This window comes from Salvelinus namaycush, chromosome 41 (genome assembly GCF_016432855.1).
Source record: "Salvelinus namaycush isolate Seneca chromosome 41, SaNama_1.0, whole genome shotgun sequence".
NCBI classification, from domain to species: Eukaryota; Metazoa; Chordata; class Actinopteri; order Salmoniformes; family Salmonidae; genus Salvelinus; species Salvelinus namaycush.
Genome location: NC_052347.1, coordinates 14,135,070 through 14,160,495, shown reverse-complemented (window position 1 = coordinate 14,160,495; position 25,426 = coordinate 14,135,070). Strand labels below are relative to the sequence as shown.

At 42.0% G+C, this 25,426-nt stretch overlaps 3 protein-coding genes and 1 non-coding gene across 5 annotated transcripts; all 4 read left to right on the top strand.

Moving 5' to 3' along the window:
• Positions 1 to 529: 529 nt before the first annotated feature.
• LOC120034148 (low-density lipoprotein receptor-like) lies at positions 530 to 11,364 on the top strand. 2 transcript variants are annotated; one of them, XM_038980594.1, is made up of 19 exons: positions 530 to 667; positions 768 to 828; positions 5,548 to 5,673; positions 5,798 to 5,920; positions 6,098 to 6,475; positions 6,611 to 6,733; positions 6,832 to 6,954; positions 7,139 to 7,258; positions 7,626 to 7,751; positions 7,878 to 8,049; positions 8,200 to 8,427; positions 8,541 to 8,659; positions 8,778 to 8,917; positions 9,053 to 9,194; positions 9,474 to 9,617; positions 9,750 to 9,971; positions 10,112 to 10,186; positions 10,312 to 10,475; positions 10,625 to 11,364. In XM_038980594.1, exons 2-19 carry the CDS (start codon positions 771 to 773, stop codon positions 10,655 to 10,657), a joined length of 2,616 nt encoding a protein of 871 aa, XP_038836522.1. In that variant the 5' UTR covers positions 530 to 667; positions 768 to 770; the 3' UTR covers positions 10,658 to 11,364. The 2 variants fall into 2 exon arrangements, with proteins under 2 accessions (XP_038836522.1, XP_038836521.1); XM_038980593.1 differs by having other exon boundaries at positions 9,732 to 9,971.
• A 5,653-nt stretch (positions 11,365 to 17,017) lies between these two features.
• On the top strand, positions 17,018 to 22,847 carry LOC120034198 (protein KRI1 homolog). The gene is made up of 19 exons (XM_038980669.1): positions 17,018 to 17,190; positions 17,534 to 17,610; positions 17,776 to 17,881; positions 17,998 to 18,103; positions 18,193 to 18,250; positions 18,339 to 18,388; positions 18,525 to 18,612; positions 18,714 to 18,791; positions 18,883 to 18,989; positions 19,134 to 19,266; positions 19,362 to 19,457; positions 19,571 to 19,741; positions 19,834 to 19,909; positions 20,004 to 20,122; positions 20,283 to 20,433; positions 20,559 to 20,689; positions 21,181 to 21,245; positions 21,355 to 21,450; positions 21,542 to 22,847. The coding sequence occupies exons 1-19, from the start codon at positions 17,106 to 17,108 to the stop codon at positions 22,026 to 22,028; spliced, it is 2,280 nt and encodes a 759-aa protein (XP_038836597.1). The 5' UTR covers positions 17,018 to 17,105; the 3' UTR covers positions 22,029 to 22,847.
• Positions 20,901 to 20,998, top strand: LOC120034618. The gene has a single exon (XR_005474058.1). It is a non-coding gene; the product is annotated as a Z30 small nucleolar RNA (small nucleolar RNA).
• Positions 22,848 to 22,920: 73 nt separating the features above from the next.
• Positions 22,921 to 25,017, top strand: LOC120034199 (kinetochore protein Spc24-like). Its single transcript, XM_038980670.1, has 6 exons — positions 22,921 to 22,993; positions 23,254 to 23,422; positions 23,525 to 23,669; positions 24,272 to 24,376; positions 24,516 to 24,592; positions 24,727 to 25,017. The coding sequence occupies exons 2-6, from the start codon at positions 23,269 to 23,271 to the stop codon at positions 24,831 to 24,833; spliced, it is 588 nt and encodes a 195-aa protein (XP_038836598.1). The 5' UTR covers positions 22,921 to 22,993; positions 23,254 to 23,268; the 3' UTR covers positions 24,834 to 25,017.
• The last annotated feature ends 409 nt before the right edge of the window (positions 25,018 to 25,426 follow it).

The following is a 25,426-nucleotide window of genomic DNA, read 5'->3' as shown; positions in this document are numbered from 1 at the left end:
TACCAGTTTTACCAACTCCACGGAAAAGCAAGCAAATATGTTTTGACCAAAACTTCAAACAATCTTTATCTATTGTTTTGACCAGGGAGATCCTGCTTTTGAATACTTAGAAGCGCCTGTCAGAATGAGCTTATAGACAAATATTGGTATGTCTAGGCCCCCCTCTAATGTGTGTGTGTGTGTGTTTGTGTGTGTGTGTGTGTGTGTGTGTGTGTGTGTGTGTGTGTGTGTGTGTGTGTGTGTGTGTGTGTGTGTGTGTGTGTGTGTGTGTGTGTGTGTGTGTGTGTGTGTGTGTGTGTGTGTGTGTGTGTGTGTTCGTGCCTGGAGCTTTAAGAATGAACTCAAGACACACATACACACACGCACACACAAAGGGTTAAACAGTAGTAAAATAGAGCGTCTGAAGACACGCCTTTCGATAGTGAGGCTCTGTATTCCAGAGATCACACCACTCCAAACCCCGCCCTATGCTTCTTGGGCTCCTCCCGTTCCAGCCCACTCCTGGACCACATTGAAATTGCTCTGATGTTGCCAAACATGATTACACTGTCAGGAGCATCCTTGCCTAACCTCTCGTCCCAAGCGCATCTGAATCCAGAACATAAGAGCAGAGGAACTGAATAGCTTGGAAGCAGTGACTTTAAAATAAAACAATCGTTTTAACTTGGTAAAGGAATAATCATATAATATACATTGTTATAGCTGTATCATTGTACCTTATTGACAGTCAGAGTAAAGTGTAAATAATTTTAACAATTTGGCTGCAGACTATGGGGCGGCTGCTGTGCGTGCTGTTGGTATTCCTGGCTTGCTGTGTTGTCCAAACAAGTAAGTATCTTTATTGTAACATAGGTCTACTCTAGTGTATCGTAAACTTCGGGAATAATTCCCCAATTCATTTGGCTTATTTGTTATTTGTTCCATTAATGCATAGTGGCAAAGTAAGTATATTTTTAAACATAGCCTACCTTCTTGTTAAATATTATGTCTATCGTAAATGGCAGTTATCAATCGATTTGAAATGTTTAAATAGCCCACTCTTGGACATCGCCTGACGCATCACGACGGGGGAGGGGGCTAGTTATTTGTAGAATGTAGGTCAAATTTGTGCTGCATCTTGAAGAAGCTGCGATAGTGTGCAACACAAATGGTTTCTTATTATTATCAGAACACAAAGCGTAGGCGAGTATTTATTTTGTCATTGCACTCGCATTTACCTTTAGATACATTTACATGATCTATTTTTACCGGCATTTGTTTGAATGAACTACGTTCACTGCCTCTGATTTGTTGTTGGCCATGAGATTCCGTGGCCAATCAGATTTGAGAATGTGCAACAAGACCTTTCCGAAAGCTTGTTGTGGAATTGGAGCCGGGTCGAGGCTAAATGATGTTTGCATTATAGTGCATGCTGAGAAGAGCAGCAGTTTACATTTTTGCGCTATTGTGCAATACTTTTTTGTGTAAGACAATTATTTTGTTAGTAGGCTATTGTTATTTTAAAGCTTCATTGCTACATCCATTTTAGGATTTATAAATTAAAGGGATACTACGGGATTTTGCCAATGAGGCTATTTACTGGGAAGTAAAACGTCAGAGTCAGATGAACTCGTGGATACCATTGGCCAGTATGAAGAAAGTTTGAGGTAGTTTAGCGAGCCAATGCTAACTAGCATTAGCACAATGACTAGAAGTTTATGGGTATCTACCTAATTATATATACACCCATTGATTATATTTTTATTTAACTAGACAAGTAAGTTAAGAACAGATTCTTATTTACAATGACGGCCTACCCTGGCCAAACCCGGACGATGCTCTGCCAATTATGGGACTCCTAATCACGGCCAGCTGTGATGCAGCCTGGAATCGAACCAGGGACTGTAGTGATGCCTCTAGCACCCAGATGCAGTGCCTTAGACCGCTATGCCACTTATACATACCTAATGAGCTTAGTCCAGCTGTTGTACACCATCAGAACCTAAAATATAAGCTTTTTTCCCTCCAATGTTAGTAAACAATATAGGCTAAATGTAAACAAGCCCTGCATAGTCTCAAAACATGGTTCAAATTATAATGTTGATATCATGGATGGTCAGTCCTTGCATCCATAGTCTGGCTGTGTCTATGAATTTGAGAGAGGTTACATTTCTTCAGGCCCATCCCTCAGCTTTTTACCAAAACAGAGGCGGGGTGTTGCTTTATTGTTTCAACTGCTCATTCTAGCTTTAAAGTGCAAAAATCTTCCAAATTCAGGTACAGCAGATTACAAGTGAGTTATTGTATAATTAGGCTACATAGCAAGGCTGCAATAGACTAAATGTGTTCTCAATTGATGCAATAACCAGTCACATTGCAATCTAGACTCTCTGGTGTTCACTCATGTTTTTGACTCTTTCATGATGTATTGATGGCCCTATGACGTCATTGTGGTGGGCCACCCTGAGAATTAAAGGAATCCCTCTTCCCCACCTCCACAAAGCATGACTTTTAAGTATTCCTCTTGAGGCAACATTCCAATGTATTGGTTCAACACCATCTGCCCTGTATGCAATAACTTCCAGTGTTAGTGTTGGGACCAGTATGGAAATGTTTGGGAAAAAGTGCCAGGAACGTGTTGGAACTGGCTCTCACACTCCTATCCATTGACACAACAGAGTTGTGTTGTTGTGAGAGCATCAGCAGTCTGAAACAGTCTGTGCTCATTCTCACATTGTCCATTGTCTTATCAGGAGGAGTGGACATCCCTCATATTGCGCAATCTGTAACGTGCAGATATATCGAGAATGTGACATCGAATGGTGACATCGAATGGGAGACTCACACTGGGAACTTGATTCAAACTCTTTGCAAATAATCAGAAAGAATACCGTTTTTGCCTTGACATTTTCTGAGGGCCTAAATGGAGAGTGCTGAGCGATAAATAAAAGTAGTTGCAGAATGACATGCTCCATCTCAAAAAAGAGCTGTTCCATCACCTATTTAGAAAGTGGTACTGATTAACTGTAAGCCTGTGCAAATCACTTTATCATGCTATCTGTGAACCATGTCCATGCCTTTTAAGTGTCATATTAAGAGATTTTTACTTTATTAGCCAGCTTCAACAGCTCATCAAACAGTGGGCAGAGCTGTTTCCTCTCCTCCAGCTTGTCCTGATAGAGAACGGAAGATCAATTAAACACACCACACATCAGAGGACAGACAAACAAGTATGCCACGTTACATTTCTCCCCAAGGTTAATCAGTAAACCTAGTCAGTCTGAGCCTTAGATGAACTGAACTTTAAGCCTAACCAAATGTTATTGAAGGCAGGGCATTCGCCTGCATCTGACCATCATTCCTCTCTGAGAATGAGGACAGGTGGACATGATAAAGAGAGAGAGACGTTGATAGCTTTTAATTAGAGTTTGCAGGTATTAAGTCAATATACTCACCTGGCCCTAGAGGGTCATATTGTGTTCATTGTGTGAGTTACTAGAACCCAAACTGTTTTCCAAGGGATGGCAGTGTGAAATGTGATCACATCTGGGTATTCTTTTATGTTCTCTCTCAGTTTTGTGGGTATTCATTCACGTGTTGTTCTGCTCTTATTTTGTGGCTTGTCTTGTTCACTCACGAGGGAACTTTATAGATAAGACAACCAGGTAAGATAAGATTAAAGTCACTAATGATAAAACCTTTAAAGAAAGGGAGTGCACATGGAAGAGGGTCCCACCAATACAGCCGCCCATAGTACACTCTTATATGGGGACAGCTGGGTCCAGAACTGGAATGGCAGTAACCTGTTTAGCTGTGGAGACATGGTGACTGAGGACATTGACTTCTCATGTTCATAGTGTTTGTTCACAGAGTCATATCTGTACTAGATTTCCCCATTTAATTTCCATCCACTTTCCCAGATCTGCTGTTGACATCTGTTGAATAGAATGGAAAGAAAAGCAACAGAACTGCTCTGTCACAGTTTATGACCAAAATATCTCAGTAAAGAAAATGTAGGCCAAACTATGAGCCTTCTCTTAAATGAGCATAAATTGTTAAATCTTTCCAAATTCCCTTATTTACATTCTTGAAATAACATGGTAGTGCAATTCAGTAGGTATTATTGTTCCTGCAACTGAAACCGTTGGTCAGAAACTAAAGATTCACCTCACCCAGGAACTGTCCTGTTTTGAAAATCCATCCCCAGTGGTCAGTGAAAAGAGGACCTAGCCCACTATTGTCTCTACTGTTATTATCATGCAAACCTTCCGCTTGACCCAATCAGCTACCAGTGGTGTGATTCAAGCTCCTCCCTCTGGTCAAGCCCTCTGGCTCCTATCAGAAACATGTGTCCATCCAGTGTTTTGAGGCCTAAGTGCAGGATAAGGAATTCCCAGTGGCATCTGGACACTGCTGTGAGTCATCTCTGCGGCCAGGGGCACTGATGTACAGTACAGTGTCTTAATTGGTTCTTCCAGTTCACTAACTAGGGTGATTTAGATAGGGGGTTGGGTGGAGAGCTGTAGGAGGTCTAGAATGTCTTTGTTTGATGGATGAAGAGCATTCAGAACTGCATGGAGGAAAATTAAGATGTTAAAGAGAACATAACATCAGCCAGCACTGTATGTCTACGATCTCTTTTCATTTGTCTTCAGTCACCACCACCCAATTACTGACAAAAATCTACGTTCTCCACTACCAATGGCAGGTGTAAACGTTAGTGTGTGAGTGTGTGTGCATGTGTATGTGTGTTTGAGTTGTAGATTCTCCACATTCCTCCTCTATAGGCAGGTTGGAATTTGCATGTGTATGTGTCTGTACATGTATACGTACAGTATGTATGTTGAGAGGGAGAGGGTCATAATGGGCCTCTCCTACCCATCCCCCTGCCTCTTTGTTGATGTGTTACCAGCATCCCTGCCATAGCCCACTGAACAGCCATCCTCTCCCCCACTCACTGTCACATATGACTGCAAGCTGGGAAATGAGACCCACCAGATGCAACCTGCACCTTTGATTTAACTCTATATATTCTGATTTATGGTCTGCTCAAGTATTTGCCTCAGATAACATCTACAGAGTTACAGAAAACAGACACTTTTTCCTTTTCCTGTGGTTTATTATGATGTCAGGATACAGGTGTTCAAATAATGTGTAGTGTTCTTGACTGACCTGACAGTATGTAGATGATAAAGCAGAGAAATACCACTGGTTGTCCTATCCTGCTAAGGCTTTGCATTGCCATGGGCTTGGCTTGCCACGCAACCCCTCTCGGGAAAGCGTCTGATTTGTGTACTTTGCCAGGAGTACCAGTACCAGATCAATGTGCAGCTATATACAGTGTCCTCTCAGGAAAGCGTCTAGTTTGTGTGCTTCCCAGAAATAAATAGAACAGCAATTGGTTTCATTCATGAGAGATTTATTGTCCCATTATACAATGTATCCGGGGTCGTAAATGTTAGTCAGTTAAATGCTCCTTAAAGCCCATTTTGATTTTGAGATTTTGTTGTTCACCAGAATGAATAGTCATGGACTGACCGTGTGGGTACGTGTGTTTTCCCCTTATAGACGCAGAGACAGTATGCAGGATCAGGCAGTTCCTGTGTGGGAACGGGAAGTGCATTACGCTGAGATGGGTGTGTGACGAAACAGATGATTGTGGAGATGGAACTGACGAGCTCCCCGGAACCTGCTGTGAGTAACACATACCGCCGTAGCTAATAGGAATAAAATAGAGGATTGAACCACACTTCTAGTTCAACATCTTTTTCAGTTTCAGTCACTGATGGTTGTTCTCTCTTTTCGTTTGCACCTGTAGCGGCCAGAACATGCAGAACCACAGAGTTTAGCTGTGGTGGACGTCTGAACCAGTGTGTTCCCAGTACCTGGCTCTGTGACGGCAAAGCAGACTGTGAGAATGGAGCTGATGAGGAGAGCTGTGGTGAGTGGTCCTGTCTTCTCCACTCTCTATTGTACCCTTCTCCCCACCTTACCTCCCAACATTTCCCCTTCTTTCATCTACTCTCTCTTTTCCCTTTCAGTCCCATTCTTTCCCAACTGATATAAGCCTGACAAATGAGGCTCCGCTCTAACACACAAGTTTCTGTTCCTCCCACAGCGCCCAAGCACTGCACAGATAACAAATTCCGCTGCAGTAACGGCCAGTGTGTGTCGGCCTCCTTTGTGTGTGATGAGGAGTTGGACTGTGATGACGGGAGCGACGAGGCTTCCTGCCCACCCACCACCTGTAGCTCCACCTCCTTCCAGTGCAACAACTCTGTGTGTGTGCCGCGCCTGTGGGCCTGCGACGGAGACACTGACTGCTCGGATGGCTCCGACGAGTGGCCCCAGAGCTGTGGGACGCGAGCCGCTGAGGGTGCCCCCAAGTCCTGCTCCCTTCGGGAGTTCCAATGTGGCAGCGGGGAGTGTATCCACAGCAGCTGGAAATGTGATGGAGGGTTCGACTGCCTGGATCGCTCGGACGAGACCAACTGTAGTGAGTACATTCCCTCTCTCTTATTACCCTTTTATTACTTCTGTTAGCTATATTCGCTTTAATATTTTCTGTCTTTAATATTTAAGTTGCATATGGATTTTTAACTGACCTCTCAATCTCTCCTTCTCTCCATAGGCCGCCTCACCTGCCGCCCCGATGAGTTCCAATGCGGTGATGGCACCTGTATCCACGGCGGCCGCCAATGTAACCGCCAGTACGACTGCAGAGACTTGAGTGATGAAATAGGCTGTGTCAATGGTAGGCTCTTGCCCCACATAAAGCTACTACCCCTGCTTCTACTACTGGAATGGTAATACTACCTTTGTGTTATAGTCACACTCTCCTCTCCTCCACAGTGAGCCATTGCAAGGGTCCCACCAGGTTTAAGTGCCGTAGTGGGGAGTGCATCAGCATGGAGAAGGTGTGTGACAAGCAGCGTGACTGCAGGGACTGGTCAGATGAGCCTCTCAGAGAGTGTGGTGAGTATGAAGATGGAACATGTACTTAGGGGGAATATTGTTTTGCCTATGGTTAGCTTCTCACGTAAAATGAGTTGGATGGAATCCATGGGAATGCTATCTAGCTGTGGTTGCTGAAAGAAAGGAGGAGTTGTGGACTGGTGTGTTGAACTGTCACTTTTGTCTCCTCTAACCCTCCCTGCAGATTCCAACGAGTGCCTGTACAACAATGGCGGCTGCTCACACATCTGCAATGACCTGAAGTTCGGCTATGAGTGCCAATGCCCCACCGGCTACTACCTGACGGACAAGAAACGCTGTGAAGGTAAAACTCCTTTCCACTGTAGCTGCATGTGTGTCCACAGAGCCCAAAAAGTTGGCTCAATCAGCAGCCATATTGGATCTGATGTCCATTTCAATGTGGACTTCAGACTGTACATCCTTTAGGCCTAGTGCCAGGTGATGTGCCCATTGATACCTTTGCCTTAGTTCAATCCTGTATGGCAGTGTAAAGCTGGTGATAGTGGGGTGAGAAGGTCTCTGTCCTGACTGGACCACTTCCCTGTGGAGCCATGATGACTCAGTGCTGTTACTGTCACACCCCCTTCGTCTGACTCTACGCCACCGTTTACCTTCTCCAACACTTTGCCAGTTACACAGACGTCATATCTGTCCTGTACCTCTTCCTACAGATATCGATGAGTGTGCCAACCCAGACATCTGCAGCCAGATCTGTGTCAATCATATGGGCAGCTACAAGTGCGAGTGTGAGGAGGGCTACCAGGTCGACCCAGCCACTAAAGCCTGCAAGGCCATCGGTAAGTATTGGACCTAAGAAAGACTGAATGTTTACTTTGCTCATGTTTTGATCAAGTTTATTTTTAAAATGTCATGGGTCATGCATTGCAGTTATTGGAACGATACTCTCTCGTCTGATCACACAGGCACTGTAGCCTATCTGTTCTTCACCAATCGCCATGAGGTGAGGAAGATGACACTGGACAAGAGTGAGTACACGCGTGTCATCCCCCGCCTGAAGAATGCAGTGGCTCTGGACATGAACATGGTTGCCAAGGAGATTTACTGGTCTGACCTCTCCCAGAAGAAGATCTACAGGTGAGCAAAGCTTCCATGTTATCTTTATCCATAGAGCCCTGTTGTATGCCTATTGCTCCCAGTGATATCTTGATGATGTTGATTAGAATGATGATGATGGTATAATAAATATATTTTCTCTCTATTGTTCACCCTTCTCCTACAATCCAGCACCTCAATGGACTTGGCTGCAGACACAGCACAGCACAAAGTTGTGATTGACAGCGACATCGAAGCTCCGGAGGGCATCGCCTTTGACTGGGTCCACGGCAACATCTACTGGACCGACAGTATCCGCAGCAGCATCTCTGTGTCAACCGCCAACGGGAGCCGCCGCAAGACTCTCTTCCAGAATGATCTGGCCAAGCCCCGCGCTATTGTGGTCGACCCCCACAGCAAGTAGGTCCCACACTGGCTTCAGGAATGAGCATAATGACTGAAACTTTGAGCCTACACAGGATATCTGTTGAATGATGACATGCTTCAATAAATGTGTTCTCCTGCCCTCCTAGTTTCATGTACTGGACTGACTGGGGAACTCCAGCCAAGATTGAGAAGGGAGGTCTGAATGGAGGAGACCGTGCTGCTCTGGTCACAGACGACATTGTGTGGCCCAATGGAATCACCCTTGGTGAGCACTTTCATAACTTCCTACCTTTGTGTGTGAGGGTGCACATGCATAATTGTGTGTGTGTTTCTGCATGGTCACTCTGGTCTGACTAGTTTCTCTTGTCCTATCCCCTGGTCAGACCTGCTGAACCAGCGGCTGTACTGGGTGGACTCCAAGCTGCACACCCTCTCCAGTATCGACGTCCAGGGTGGTGGCCGAAGAACACTCATTATAGATGAACACAGGCTAGCCCATCCCCTAGGCATCACTGTGTTTGAGGTGAGTGCCAAAATTACAACTTTAACTTTTAAATGAGCCACTATGAAAATAAGTCTGAAAATAACCATATATATTTCATATGTTTATGCAGCGATTAGAAATGTTTAAATGGAGTACTGTGTATTCTGTGTGTAGGAAAGAGTGTTTTGGACAGATGTCAGCAACAATGCCATTCTGAGTGCCAACCGTGTGACAGGCAGGGACATCAAGCCTGTGGCAGAGCACCTGGTATCCCCAGAGGACATTGTGTTGTACCACAACCTCAAACAGCCAACTGGTATGTATCAGGTCTCTCAGCTTTTTAATCTTCCCATAGTTAGTTAGATCAGTAGTTTGTTTATGCAAGAGTAGCCATGGAGTTAGGCACCAATATGTTTTGGCGTGAAGGTTGCACCTCAGGGATGCATTTTATTCAAAGTGCTATTTTTGTGTCTGGTGCCTCAGACTATTACAATTAAGTTACAATGCTGCAGTAGCATAGCAATAGCAATGTGCTTTCTATTGAGACAAACCAGTACCCAGACTTAATCCCCTCCTCCCCTCTGCCCCACTCCAGGCAGGGACTGGTGCAAGGTGGCCAACGGAGGCTGTGAGTTCATGTGTCTGGCAGCCCCCCAAGTGGGCATACATTCCCCCAAGTACACCTGTGCATGCCCTGACAACATGCTGCTGGCCAAAGACATGAGGAAATGTGTACCAGGTATATATCTAGCTAGCACCCTCAGCCTCTCTATGTAGCATAACACAGGGGAAATATATGATCCCTTGCTTCCTGTATAATATCTAACCTAAGTGTTATCTGTATATTGATCAGCTGCACCAACACCTGCAGCTCCAGTCAAGCCCATTGTTCCCGCCTCCAACCCCCCACCGGCACCCGCCCACACCTCCCCTGCACCTCCAGCCCGCGCCACCACTAAGGCCCCCATCATCGCTACCACAGTTACGCCTGCGCCTCCCCGCACTACCAAGCCTGTGCCACGCAACCCCCAGCCAGATAGACCCAGGATCCCCCAGGCCCAGACTACCACAATGCCTCAAGTCACCACTCAGGGTAAGCATGACTTAAATGTGTGCACTCATTAAATGCAGGAGTTATCAGCAATGAATATTTTTAAAGATGAAACTTTCCTGGAACATCACACTTTAACATGGTGTATCATTGATCTAAATTGTTCTTGTTTTTCCCTTCAGACATCCGCCATGAATTTGCTGCTATACCCACAGCCCCTTCAACCCCTGCAGCTTTATACATCGGGCTGCCTATAGGTAAGTTGCTTTAACATCACTGACTTAGACACACAGTTAGCATGATTATTACACACCAATGATGTTAAAACCCCAATTTAGCATCAACAAATCCCCTCTGACCTGTATGTCTCTGTGTCTCTCAGCCATTGTGTGTCTGGTGGCCTTTGGTGCCGTGCTGCTGTGGAGGAACTACAGGCTGAAGAACACTAACACCATTCACTTTGAAAACCCAGTCTACCAGAAGACCACTGAAGACCAGGTGCACATATGCAGGAGCCACAGTCCAGACGGCTACTCCTACCCACCGGTAAGAGGCCAATCTGTCATACACAGTCAATCTCAATGTCACTTGGAGTATGCTAGTGTTTTTGTATTAGCATATGTAGCCTATAGTATGTTGTACAGTAGCTGTAGTTCAGTGACCTAATGTATTTCTCTTTGTTTCCTTCCCCTCAGAGACAGATTGTGAGTCTTGATGATGAGGCTTGACCGTAGTGCTGCCGTTCCCTGCCAACACAAACGCTTTAAGAGGAGAAAGCAGAGGAGTAAGAGAGACATTTTATATAAGCTACCTGGACAATCTTATTTTTTTTACCTCACTCAAAGACATGAGAAGGCAGAGAAAGTGTCATACCGCTGACCAAACCACTGTGTGCTCAAAGACAAATGGAATCTCTGGAAAGAAAAGCAGGAAAAGGAGGACGATTTCTCATTCATGTGTCTTTCTTGCCCATTTGTGCACAATCCAGAGCCATAAGAGACCATCAACTCATCTCCACCAAGCTTGAGTTTTATTGGCCCATTCTACACCATAGTATTTTTCTCAGAGACGATTTGTCTGAACTGTGAAATGTCTTACAAATGCAAGACTATTCAGAAGTTGAACCACATTATGAAAGAACAGTAATGTAATTGTAATATTTGAGTGTTTTGTGTTTGTGAAGAAGTGCCCTTGATATATGAGGTGACTGCAACTTTATTTAACACCACTTAGAATTGAGAAAAATCTCTCTTTCTTGTTACGTAGAATTCAGAAATTAGGTATTGTAAATAACGTAGCTATTTATTTGACTTATGTCCGAGACTGACAAAATGTTGAGAAATAATGAGCGGATCATATCTTTTACTATGTCTAGACTAATTTATTTGTTCCTGAATTGTTTTAATATCAAAATCTGACTTAAACTAACACCTGAGCCACTTGTTGAAATGAAACCCTTTGATAGTGAATGTCGTCATGAATTCTAGCCAATTTGACCTCTATATCATCACCAGACAGGGACAAAGTCAAATCATAGCTTTTTATACCAATCGTCCACATTGCCTCACTAGTGGAGCACTATCCAAATGGACGGTTAAACACACTGACACTTACAGTATACTGTATGTCTATGTGCCTTGGTAACACTATTGCTGTGGGAACATTCAATTTCCCTAATATGGTGTTTAATTGCAAGCCAAGACAGTAGATTTAGGACAGTCTGTCTGAGATGTAGCTTTCTCATTTTCTCCCTTGTCTAACTTTCTGTCATCCACTCCTTCTCAAGCTTCCCGTTCTTTCAGCCCAACTGTGTGAAAGCAGTACATAATTGTGTAATTCTTCTATGACAGAAAGCCTTAAACCATGTTCATTGTTCATGTGTCATGCAACAGTAGTACACAGACTTACACTTTTAGAAAAAAGGGTGCTATTTAGAACCTAAAAGGGTTATAGGGCTGTCCCCATAGCAGAACCATTTGAAGAACCCTTTTTGGTTCCAGATAGAACCCTTTTGGGTTCCATGTAGAACCCTTTCCACGGAGGGTTATACATGGAATCCAAAAGGGTTCTACCAGGAACCAAAAAGGGTTCTACTATGGGGACAGCTGAACCATTTTAAAACCCTTTTTTCTAATATTGTATCATATTATGTCTTCATTCAGGTTCAGAAACACAAGTTGCCTTTTAATGGTTTTCACAGCATTGTTTACTGGAGAGAGAGATTTATTTGACTAAGTAAAAACTGATTTCGACAGTTCTAGGTACTGGAGTAGAAACCATCCAAGTGCATTATATGTCATGCTGATAACCTTTTAACCAGATGATTTATTCAAATACTAATGATAGTGCTGAGGTGGCTTTAGGCCACAATGTTTGACAACTCTTTCTCTGAGATCAGAGTGAAATTAATGTGTCTAACTGTTTACAATTAAATGTGTTTGACCTTGAGGATGTCACAATGTTATAGGTATTAGACAGACAGAGAGTTTGGGTAATTATATATGGCCTAAGCCTAACAAAGACATTATTGTTGAGTCAGTGAAAGTGTTTGTTTATGTTTCTGTTGTGTTTTTTTTTTAATGTGGGGTTGGGGCTAAACATATTGTTTAATTCAATAGCCATATGGAATAAATCCAGAAATTAGTGTTAACTAACATCAACAGTGCAGATCATGAATATGTAAATATTATGTTCATAATGTATTTGTAAATATTCATAAAAAAAAATTGGTCATGATGTCCCAGTGTAGAATTTGTACACCGTTAAACATTTGATGTACATAAATAAATGCTTATATTTATTTTAGAATCATTACACTCTGATGGGTTCTTTACGCATGCCTGAAGTTTTTGTCTGACAGCCTTTTTGTGTTACATACAGTATGTGTCATACATACACCAAATACATGTTACAAGTTGACTGTGTTAATTGTGTTTACTGCCTTTGGTTTTCCAGAATTAATCAATATTGAGATGCTTTAGTAGTTTCAAAATAGTCACCTTTCACATAGATCTATTATACTTTATAATTCCATCAGATTTTTAGCACTAATTTGAAAATTAAATATTTCCAGAATTACATTTCTTTAACCTTTTAGATAATAAGGGCACTACCAATGGCCATGACATTAGCAGGATGACAGCCTGTTGAATAACACAAATGTTCTGTAATTCCTGACAGAAGCATGGGAGATATGATGTATTTATGAAATTGTATGATTGTAAATACACAAATCACAGCTGTTTTATATTTCCGGACCATGTTGATTTATTGTGTTTAATTATATGGACTCAGACGACTGACCTTTAGTGTTTTTAACTAACTAACTATGGGAGTGTTTTAGTCTTAAATAAAGAAAAAGGAGCACTCTGTTTCTGCACAGATCCGATTATTTATTGACGGGACGTAGGCCTACTTTTTGTTCAAGCTGGGATGAAGTGTGTATGGGTACTTTCTTTCCATATGTAGAATGAAATATCTCATCTTCATGTCATATTGCCACAAGCTTTCTGGTCTACAAAGTCATAATGACACCAGTTTATGTCAAAGCTACTGCACAAGAACACGTCAAGAGAACACTTTTCACAGCACAAATCTCCAACTGAAACAATTTTGCAGATTGTGTGGCAGCCTTAAAAAACAGTGTCCAAGAATAACAGGAACAGCATCCAAAAAAGCAATGAGGTCTCAGGCTACATCGCTCAGGTCAAACTGTCTAGGTGTCCTGGCAGCAGGCTCCCTACTGTAGACAAAGTTCAAGGCTGTGAAGGGAGGATAAATGATAACATACCAAGAAAACACACACACACACACACACACACACACACACACACACACACACACACACACACACACACACACACACACACACACACACACACACACACACGTCCGTACTTATGCATATACAGTAAATACATAAAAAACATACAAACACACATACATTTCCATTCCATTCAGGTTGTGACTCTGGCTGCCATTGTGAAAGATGGAAAATTAGGAAAATTAGGAGAGTCCCCATCCTTATTAGACTGTCATGAGTGGTAACTGACCTTGGACACTAGATTATCATGTTACAGTAGGACAATACTGCACACACTTAAAGATAAAGTAGATGCTGGGTTTGGATCACTGGCTGAATAATGTTAACCAGCTGTCAGTGACTAGGACACTTATTCAACTGGATATTTAGCCTCCTTTTGTTTGATTACTTTACTTGTGACATTCATCAAAACAAATAACTGCTCCCTGGAACATGACTTCATTTCCTAACACAGTGTTCTGGACTGGTTGTTTTTGTTGGCATGACGCATTTTTGAAGCAAAGAACCTCGGGTTGTCCTTAATCATTAACATAACAACATGAGTTCAGTACAGCTGAACTGGAGCTGGAGTTTATTAGAGGTACAGCAGAGTGTAAAACTGTAACAAACTATCAATATGAGCAGTATTCTTTATACTGGTATTCAAAAAGATTGCTGTAATAAACAGTTTATATCATCAGTGGAGTTAATACGAAATACAACCTATCTATATGGAAACATATTAACCATACTCTCTCATTTTAAGTAAACATTACAGAAGAGATAAATGGTGAGGCCATCCTTATGTTTTTTGTGTACATTGGATATCTGACAATATTCTATGTAGAGGTTGGACGTATTCACTTTTCCCAGAAGGGGAAGCAGTGGGCGGGGGGTGAAAATAGGCCATGGAAGGACACTGCTTCCTTCTGAAACCTGTTGATGTTTTGTCCATTGTTTACCTATATCAATGACTCTACATTTTTAGATGAGCCCTCTCGCCTAATGATGACATGAGACAGTGTCATTCTACACATCAGAAAGCTTTGATTTGTAGTTTTGCTTCCAGTTAAATTCTTCATCACATCTTGATCTATTTTCTTCAGATGAAGACAATCTTCATCTAATTTTTAACTCCAATTTATACCAGGTCAGGTGAGAAAAACTCCTGAGCCACGGGGTAGGCTATTATAAAAGGATACATAAATTACACCACTTTGGTGCCTTATGAGATGTGTAACTTGGTTAAAAAATGTTTTGATTTCACTTCATTTTAACATTCTGCGATAAAGAGCACATGTTCAACTTAATAAAAAACTATTTTTCCCAACTCAAGAGGTTCAAAAACTAAATTACTACAGTAAGTGGCACTGACTTCCAAATAAAGTAACAGGGTTGAAGATTTCATCTTAAATTAGCCATACATCCCCTCGTGACAGGGGAAAAGGAAGCTTGTTGTGTGCCACAGGTAGGTGCAATTGAATGCAAGCCTCAGAAAAAAAAATGAAATTGTTAAAACATTTCTAGCTTGTTTTTCTATGGGTAACAGGGTTGACATGTTATGCTCGAACCATTCAGTTTTCACCACAAAACACCAGAAAATGGCCAAAAAGAGTAGAACCAACTCACTTTCTTGTATGCAATGATTTGATCATTAGATGTTAAGTAATAGTTTCACCATATTAAAACGAGAGTTCAGTTCACGTAATAGGGTTGACCTTAAAATGAGGGACAGTTCATTTTTTTTTACCTTAAAATGAATCACTAATCACATTAAATATATATTGATCTTCAGAAATGACTTTGTCAAAGCAGCAAAATAACTGGGGCTTTACAATGATGGTGAAGGTCACAGAGGGTGCACTGAGGGACATGTCAAAATACTGAATTTTGTCTTCATTTATATAAAAAATCAGATTTATTGAATTATCTATGTGGTCTATATTAAAGAGCACTTCAATAAATATAACAAGCTTTAAAAATTAAACATTGGTGCACAATTTCTACTTAAAACAACAAAAGGCACTCATTTCGTGAAACGACCCAGTTATATTGCTGTCCCTTGACTATCACCTCCGACCTCAAACAAACACTTTCCTCCTCTCTGAATCCCACTGCAGCCTCACTCCCTAGAGCCCTCCAATACCTGGTCAACTATTCAAGACATGACACAGGGAACGAGATGAATGAAGCTACTTAAAGTCATTCATTATTCCAGAAACAGTCTCTTTATCTCAGGCACTATTATTTGCTTTAGGTGGGATGTGTTATAATTTGACAGACTTGTTTGACAGTGGTGATAAGCTACATAGATTGGCAAAGAATTGCAATGTAAACGTAACTGATGTTTTATTGTGGGGCCCAGGGAGATGAAGACATGACTCAGAGTAGCTGAGTACAAAGAGCAAAGAGAACATGAATGATAATTGATGCCATGTAAGACCATATACGAGGTTGTTGTTTGAAAGGATCTGAGTAAAGCCCAATTCAGAGAGGTCAGAGCCACATGAATGATGAGGTGACAAACAGAATATACTGAGAGAATTTGGGCATAGGCCTAAATCGTCCAACTAGACGAGAACAGAACATTATATTGATGAAGTATAAAAAAGGAATAGTTGTCTCGATAATTGCAATTGAAAACAGGGTGAGTAAACTGGTGTCTTTGACCTGTTCTTTCTGAGTCAGATAATTGGAATAATGAATTCCATTACTGTTTTTAAAATACATTCACAAGTCTTGTGTAAACTATCCTCCCAGTAGACATTATCTCCTGTACTTTCACTGTCTGGTCACCTTATGATCTTTAAAAAACCATAGGGATGGACCAGCATGGTACATATGGGCCTATACATATTGACAATTTGTACTAGAGTGCCCCCAGCTGTGCTACTGAGTCTCATTCCAAAAACATTGTGATGGGCTACTACACCATACTACACACACAGACAACACAAAAACATTAGATAGCTACAGAGTAGATTAACATTGTATCCGACACACACATTGCTACTAGGTTGGAGATTATTACTCAACATAAATCATACGAATATTCTTACTAACGCAAAAGGCAAAGGCCATCAATGCTCTCAAACTAGGACCCTTAATTTGAATATTTCTAAGAAATATTTGTAAATCAATATGTATTTTGTGATTTTTTTATATATACAAAAAATAATTTCATATTGGCAACAAATATATTTGTTGATAAAACGTACATATTTTCTAAACCTATGATTGGTTGATCGACGTTTGGAACTCTGACGCTCCTCTCAGGAAACCACGTGGTAGTTCTATACATGCTGCTGTGGATGTCATGAACAGATTTCACTGAATTATTTTTCCGATAAATATTATCCAGTTCACAAGTAATCATGTCAGGCAAATCGGATTTCAAGATTAATTCAAAGTTTGCAGAGAAATATGACAAATATAGACAAAAAGAAGAGTTACAAAGGCGTAAGTGTGACTTCCCAAGCTTGTTAGCTAGCTAGATGGCTAGCAAGCCAGCCCTTTAGCTCATGTTAGCTAAAGTTATCCTTTTCAACTAGCTTGCTAACTTTTGATCCCATTTGAAATTAATCTTATTCTGTAACTTATTTAACTTATATAATTATACGTTCAGAAGTTAACTTAGTCATCGTTACATTTTTGGTTATAACTAGGTAGCTAGCATGTCCAGCTAGCTAGCAATTTAGTTCTGATTGTTTTCCTGGCGGAATGCTTGCACCACATTGAATGGCTTGTCATGTTCATCATTGATTTATTTCAGTGAAAGACAAATATCATTGATTTATTTCAGTGAAAGACAAATATGGCGACCAAGCTGACGAGAGTGAGTCTGGTTCAGAGTCAGAGTCAGATGGTGATAGCGAGGTGGTAAGTACTATTACTGTATCTAATTTGGCTAGCTATATAGTTTCAAGGTCACAATGCCAACACTGCCATGGTGTTCAGTTTATGGTTTGTCAGTGTTTTTGGCCCTACCTTTTTGTCCTTGACCTGTATATTTGTAATTTCAATGCAGACTAATGTGTGTCTTAGGAACTTGACCCCAAAGTTGAAAGGGACTTCTACAGAACATTGTCTCTGCTGAAGAAGAAAGATCCTAAGATCTATCAGACTGATGCAACGTTCTACACAGTGGAAGGTATGTCATCAGTTCGCGTGTCTTGTTGCTGCAACTGATTACAGTATGACACTTTGATTCTGTGTTTGTTTGTTTAAGAGGTGTCTTTCACCACCCAATTTTTCATTCTTAATCAGATGCATTCATTGGGGATGATGCCCAGCCTTCAACTTCAAAGAAAACCACAGAGAAGCCAATGTATCTGAAAGACTATGAGCGAAAAGTTATCTTGGAAAGGGGAGGGTGAGTGAGCTGCAGATGTCCTACTGTGCATATCTTTATATCTCATTTTGGGCAAATGGTTTGACAATAACAATTTGTCTCATTCCCAGTAAATATGACGATGATGATGAGGAGAGTGATGATGAAGAGGCTGCAAAGAGGAGAGAGGCATGTTATGATACATTGTATGTAATGACACATTTACATGGAGGTATGTCACAAGAAGTCATTTGTTTGCCTTTGCTTTCTTTGACAGAGAGCTGCATCTCCAAGTTACATCCAGGAGCAGAGAGAATTGAAAGAGAGGTAAAGGTTAAATTCTCTCATAATCACTGTGTCCTTTGTCATAAAGAACAGTTTATTTATTTGTGTAAATAAACCCTTGTTTTCTGTCTTTAATAACTGTCTTTGGAACATAAACACTGTGTCATGCTTCCTCCAGCTTCCGTAAGTTCATACAGGACAGTGATGAGGAGGGCAGTGAGGAGGACTTTCAGCTGCTGAAGAGGACCAAAACACAGGAAGAGAAGGTCAGTGGGAACCAGTACCTGACTTTGTCTTATCTTACAGTATAAAGCACCGCAGAGATAAACATTCTATTTTTCTAACCTGCTATCTTTCTACCCAACAGGATAAAGAGGAAGAGGATTATGTGGACTGGCTGAAAGGCCAGGCAGAGCTGGATGGCCCAGAAGCGGTACAGGACATGGTGAGTGATGGAGAGACTGTTGGAATAGAGGGCAAGAGAGAGCTATGTAATGACCTGCTGTGACTGAAATATGTACTGTGTGTTGAGACAGAAATACCTGAGGGACTATTGGAACGACCCAGAGCTGGATGAGGAGGAGTGTTTCCTTAGGGATTTTGTCCTGAATAAGGGCTACATGGAGAAAGATGACGTGGACAGGTAACAGTTATTTACACAAGTTATTTTATGTGTCTATACATTTTTCAGTTTTTTTGTTTTGTCCATGTATGCTTTCAATTGTAATCGTAGAGCAGTGCTCAGCACCACTCTGACTGTGTACTAATCTGCCATGGCTGTGTTCAGGATCCCCAGCTATGACGAAGTGGTGAATGATGACGTGGAGGACTCAGAAGAGGATGGGGAGTCGTTCTTGGAGCGCCAGGGGGACTTTGAAAGACACTACAACTTCCGCTTTGAGGAGCCTGATGCCCAGAAGGTGGACTTACCCGTCTGTCTCTACATGCACATGTCTGTTTGTATGGTGTAGTGTATGTACCTTGGTCTCATATAGTATCTTATTGTTCCTTACAGATCAAGACTTACCCCCGTACCATTGCCACCTCTGTCCGCTCCAAAGACGAGCGCAGGAAGCTCAAAAGGGAGGAAGTGAAGGATAGGAAGAAAAAGGTCAGTATACTCTCTCTTTTAGTTAATCTTATACATCATACCATCCCTTCCTCATTTCTCTCACCCTCCCACTCTCCCAACGAACTGACCTGTCACTCTTCTGGCCCCTGCAGGAGAAGGAGCAGAAGCATGAGCAGCTGAAGCAGCTGAAGAACCTGAAGCGTAATGAGATCATGCAGAAGCTGCGGCGGCTGCAGGAGCTGACAGGCAACGAGCAGCTGGCCTCCAGTCAGGTGGACCTGGAGGGAGACTTTGACCCCCAGCAGCATGACCAGCTCATGCAGGTGACCACTCACACACCTCAAGAAGAGAAACGGATTGTAAATAAAAAGACACTCCTCTTATTGTCTCTCCCTGTATTTTTTTATTCTTCCAGAAATTCTTTGGTGATGAATATTATGGAGAGGAAGAGGGCGCGAAGCCCCAGTTTGAAGTTGAAGAGCTAGAGGGTGGTAAGTCACTCGTTGCTGATTTTATTATCTCAAGTAGAATTTAATACTTTAGAATCGGTGGCATTGTAATAAGGTAGCTTTCTCTGTCCTGCAGAACACTGGAACTGGGACACATGGACAGGAGAGGGTGGAGACAAGGAATATGGTGGTGAGGAAGAGGAGCATGAAGGAGAAGAGTACGACCAGCCAAACTGTGAAGATCCAGATTTTATTGTGAGTTCCTCTAATATGATCATCACTTCAGCATTGCCTGCAGACCTTCAGAAACACGTTTAGTGGAGGCTAGTCAGAAATAAAGGTCTCGTTGATGTTGGAGATAGTCAGGCCTTTGAGATTGTATGTGACTCACTCATCTGAACTCTCACTTGATCAGATGGATGCAGACTATGATCCCAGTCAGCCAAGCACCTCCAAGAAGCAGAAGAAAAAGGAGAAGATGAAGGTGGATGCCCCGCTGATGGGAAAGAAGAGAAAGAAGTCTCATTTTGCTGAGGTCACCCAAAACAAGCCTGTGTTTGACCCCCGTAAGTCTCAGGAGGTTCAGCACCATGAATCTTGGGTTATTTTCCATAACCTTTTCAATTCTGTTTGATGTACTATAGATATTGAGACTGAATGCTCTTTCATGCATCCATCCTTTGTGTTTCAGAGGAGAAGTCCTTTGAGCAGTACCTGGACGAGTACTATAAGCTGGACTATGAGGACATCATAGACGATATCCCCTGCAGGTTTCGCTACAGGCAGGTCCTGGCCAATGACTTTGGCCTGTCCACTGATGAGGTGAGACTGGGAGCTCTAGTTCCTACTAGGTTGTCTCAGGGTTGGGTTCAAGTCAATTCAGGAAGTACACTAAAATTAAAACTTTTCCCCATGCTTTTCAATTAGAAAAAAATAGAGTTTGGTCAACTTTTTTAGTTGTTTGGAATTTAAATATAATTGATCCCCGAACCCTGGGTTGTGCTATAGTGTTGCACTGTACAGACCCTGAGTCCTGCACTGATGAGCTGAGATGTGACTGACCTGGTATTGCCACCCTCCGGGGACGGCTCTGACCAGGGCATGACTTCAGTCAATCTTCTCTCTGAGCAGACGAGGATGAGGAGAGAATGATAGAAAGGGAAATGCTTGTATGCACTGAGTTATCAACTTGTTTGGAGCCTTATCTGCACAAATTAGGTTTAAAGTCATTTCTGTGGATTTAGCGTCTTTGTTTAAAGTGGCTGTATGAATATGTTACTATTACAGAAAGTAACTTGTTCTTCCCTCCTCAGATCCTGGGAGCAGATGAGAAAGAGCTGAACCGCTGGGCCTCGCTAAAGAAGACCTGCATGTTCAGGTACTGAACCTGGTCTCAAAACAGTAGGCATTTACTAATCAGCTACCTATGGGGGAAATGGCCTTCCAGATTTTTCCCTTTCTATTTTTTTCTTCAATCTCTTTTTCAGGTCTGACAAGGAAGAGATGAGTGATTTGCAGAACTACAAAATCAAAGGACAAAATGTGAAGAAAAAGATAGAAGTCTTGAACTCTTTCTATGCTGAGTGAGTATTCTACCATATGCAGAATATGTTCTCTAAGAAATCTGAACTAAATTATCATCATTGACCAATTTGTGCTCATATTTCCTTGCAGGGAGGACAAAGCAGAGGGCAAGACCAAAGTGGGTAAGAAGAGAAGAGACAGGATGAAGAATGTAGAGAAGGATGACAAGGATCTGGAGGATGATGATGAGGCTGGAACCAGTCAGGAAAGCTCTGCATTGGACTCTGGTGAGGGGATGGTAGTCCAGGCACTGAGAGAGGCAGGAGACCAGGAAGAGGAGTTCCTGGTACCCAAATCCAAGAAGCTGAAACTGGAGCAGGGAACAGTTGCTACCACTCAGGAGACTGCCAACACAAGGACTGAAAGGCCAAAATTGCCAAAGAAGAAAAACAGGCACCCAGGAAGCCGCCTCATGTCAGGGAAGGGGCCCTTCAGGGTGAAAATGGGTGGGCGAGAGTTCAGCGGACAGAGACTGAAGGCCTATGGACTGAATCCCAAGAGACTGCACTTCAGGCAGCTTGGCAGGCAGAAACGAAAGGCTCGAGCGAAGACTGAGAAGCAAGGGATCAAGGAGTGAGGGAGAGAACGGCATCATTATGATTTATGTCCCCTTATATTTTTGTGGTTTGCGGTGAATGGTTGGTAAAGTGACAAACTGCAAAATATAAATGGACCAGAGTATGGTTCCTAATAAATCAAAGTTGAATGAGCTTACAATAGCATTGGCACTGATAGTTGCCATTCCTGCTATTTTTCAGAGTGCTGCTTAGAATTGTATATTTTGTATTTTATTCCTGAAAACTATCAGATCAACTTGAACAACTCTTGGAACAATTGTGATTTACTTGACTGTATTTTGCAAACTGCAATACAATTGTAGGACATTTTGTGTACTCCAACTGTTCTTGAGAAGAAAATGGTTCCCTAAAATGTACAAATGTTGTCCAGAAATAACCTCTGGAGGTACAGTGAACCTACCTATCTCACAACACAACCACAGTTCCATCAAAGAGAGTATGTATTCTATAAATCATTGGTTCTCAACCAGGGGTACGTGGCCTATCCACGGGGTACTTGAGAAGAATAGACCATAGGCCTACTGGTAAAATGCACATGAGGGGGTCCTCTGGGCAGTGCAAATTCAGTTGGTGGTACAGTAATCGAAAAAGGTTGGGAACAACTGCTGTACGTTCGTCTAATGAAAATTCAACTCCGTCGGTCCATCAGGTTCCATTGTGTAAAATAAATCTTGCAATCTCTTGACATTGGCGCCCCCATGTGGATCTACCCAATCAGAACGCTGGATATTTTTGGCGCTTTCTATTAATTGTATATTTTCAATTGTAGGCATCTACTTATTGTTATATTGTGTATGTGAATAAATATTTTACATTTCTCCTGTAATTTAGTTTTTTGGAACAAAAATTCTGTCAGGCACTTTCTCTGGCACCTCATGTAAGCGCGCGCGTTCGCAGGACAACTTTGAATTACGGAAACGAGTGAAGCAAAACTCGGTGAACTGTTTACATTCGGCAAAACACGGTAAGTCAATGCTTGTTATTGTATACCTTTCTAAACGTATCTAATTAAGATGTTAGTAACAGTAGCTGTCGTCAGAGGGTCTGGGAATTAAAGTTGACTGCTGTTTTCAAGCAAGAGCCTCTGCAGCTAACGTTAGTTAGACATAGCATTGGATTTTGTTGACGTAGGCAGCAAACCATTTTAGTGGTGTTGATGCACCAGCTAGTCTGCTCTAGAACAGGCAGTCATTTATTATCTAGTTCTACAAAAATATTCCACAGAAAAGACGTGTCACCATGCTTCAGGACGTTATGGACACGGGAGAGTCGATGGTCAAAATACTGAAAAGCAGCAAAGCTGACGATGAATTAAGAAAAGTGAGAGAAAAACAGCAGTGTTTCTTTGAGCGACACTTGGACACGAAGAAAACCATCACACTGGTGTTAAACGGTAAGGAAAAATAATCAACTTGTAGATCCTGTCATATGATAACTTACTTTCTTTCCATTCTGTCAAGATATATAGCCTAATCTTGCTCGCCATTGTCTTCAGGTGTAGTTCAGTGTGAGGATGAGGCGAGCCAGAAGCTGCTGGACATGGAGGGGCAGAAGAGCCAGGCAGAGCGGGAACTGAACAGCCTGGAGCAGGAGCTGCAGCAGTGTACAGCAAGGAGCCAGAACATGGACTCAGAACTACAGTATCCTTCACCCAGTCATGTTCTGTCTCTACACAGAACAAGTTCTTCATGTACTGCAATTGGTGCTCTCAAAAGTGCACATGAATGCTGTGTTGCCCAGATAATACATATAGGGAGCAGTCACATTCCAACTTGACCTTGTCCATTGCTGCAGGCTGACCAGGCTGCCATCCATTGATGAAAGTATTTTGAGATTTCAGTTTATATGTCATACAGTGAGCATGCAGAGGATCCTCCCAGTGACTAGCGTGGAAGTGTGTTAAAATCTGCTACAACCCCTTTGAATCAGCTGTTTTCTCGAAAGAGAAATGCATGCACACATTTTTTAAAGTCTATGCAAATTTTACCTACTAGCTAAATGTTTTTTATCACGTTAAACTTATTTTGGGACTCCACCCCTGTAAATGTAATTTGCCTGATGACATACTAGTGGACAAGGATTCTTATTTAATACAAGCGCATTTGTTACCTCGCCTCCGCTCCTCGATTCCCTTTGACCTTTTTCAAAATCAGGCAAGGAGAGGATGGAGTTGAGGAAGCGTGGAGTCGAACAGCACCAATTGAGATTCTCCCCGTGTTGGTTTCCTTGACCTGTTCCTCAGGTTCCTGCAGAGGGAGCTGGAGAGTCTGCGTGACTCAGAGCAGGAGCTGCAGACCCTGCAGCAGGAGGTTGATGATGACACTACAGAGGTCATCCCATCAGCCATGTGAGTAGGACTAACAGCATACTGAAATAATCACTCCCAACACCACACGAGCCCACCACACTAAACCCTGATAGTCGGTGAGCATTGATCTCACATCATGAACAGCATGGTGCAACTTGACAAACTGTTAATTCTGCAGATACGTGGCCCAGTTGTACCACAAGGTGACCAAGATCAAGTGGGAATATGACACGGAGCCACACATCCTGAGAGGAGGTATTTGTCACTGCATAACTATTTTTCCATCACCCTTTGACAAGTCACAAATGTGGAACTCTTGTTTAATGGCTGCTTGATGTGGGTTTTGGTTGCGTTTAACTAACGTTTGAGTGTACTTTAATCCCTTGCAGTGCACTATGGAGCTGACCTGGCCACGCCAATCAACATAGACACCTCTGTGCGGTCTCGGTGTTCAGTCAGTGATGAGCTGTGGAACTTTGTCAGCACTGAATGGTAGAAGAGATCAAAGTAAAGTTGCCATATCTGTCCAGTAGCTGTTTGTCCTGTAGTTGGATTGTCTGTTGTGTTTGTGTTGTGTGTTGTAATACATTTGTTTTATACTAAGATTGTATTCCTATTGTTGGTATTGACTTGCATGACATTTTGTTATATTGAATAAAGCAGTTTTCCTAAGCATCACATTTCCTAGAATACTTATTTGGGTAGTAACCTATAACCCTAGCTTTTATTTGTATATACTTTCAACAAAGACATTGGTTTTTTATAAAGACCATTTTCTGTCAATAGATGTCATTGCAAACCCACTGCTTTCTGATATGGTACTGAAATTACTGTATTGAAAAGTTGGGTGCTGATCACCTTTTTAATGCAATAAATGTCCAATGTGAAGGTGTGCTTATGCAACAGACAGTATTCTGGACTGCATTGCAGCAATAACATTTTTTTTTTAAACATTTTTTTTTGCAAACTTTGAGATTTTCTGGGATGGTAACTGTTATTCATGGCAAATGCTATTCCTCCATGGGCTTTCCAAGCAAGGAGGCTGCACAATTGACTAGTGTTTCTGAGGTTTTGGTTGAATAAAAAGAT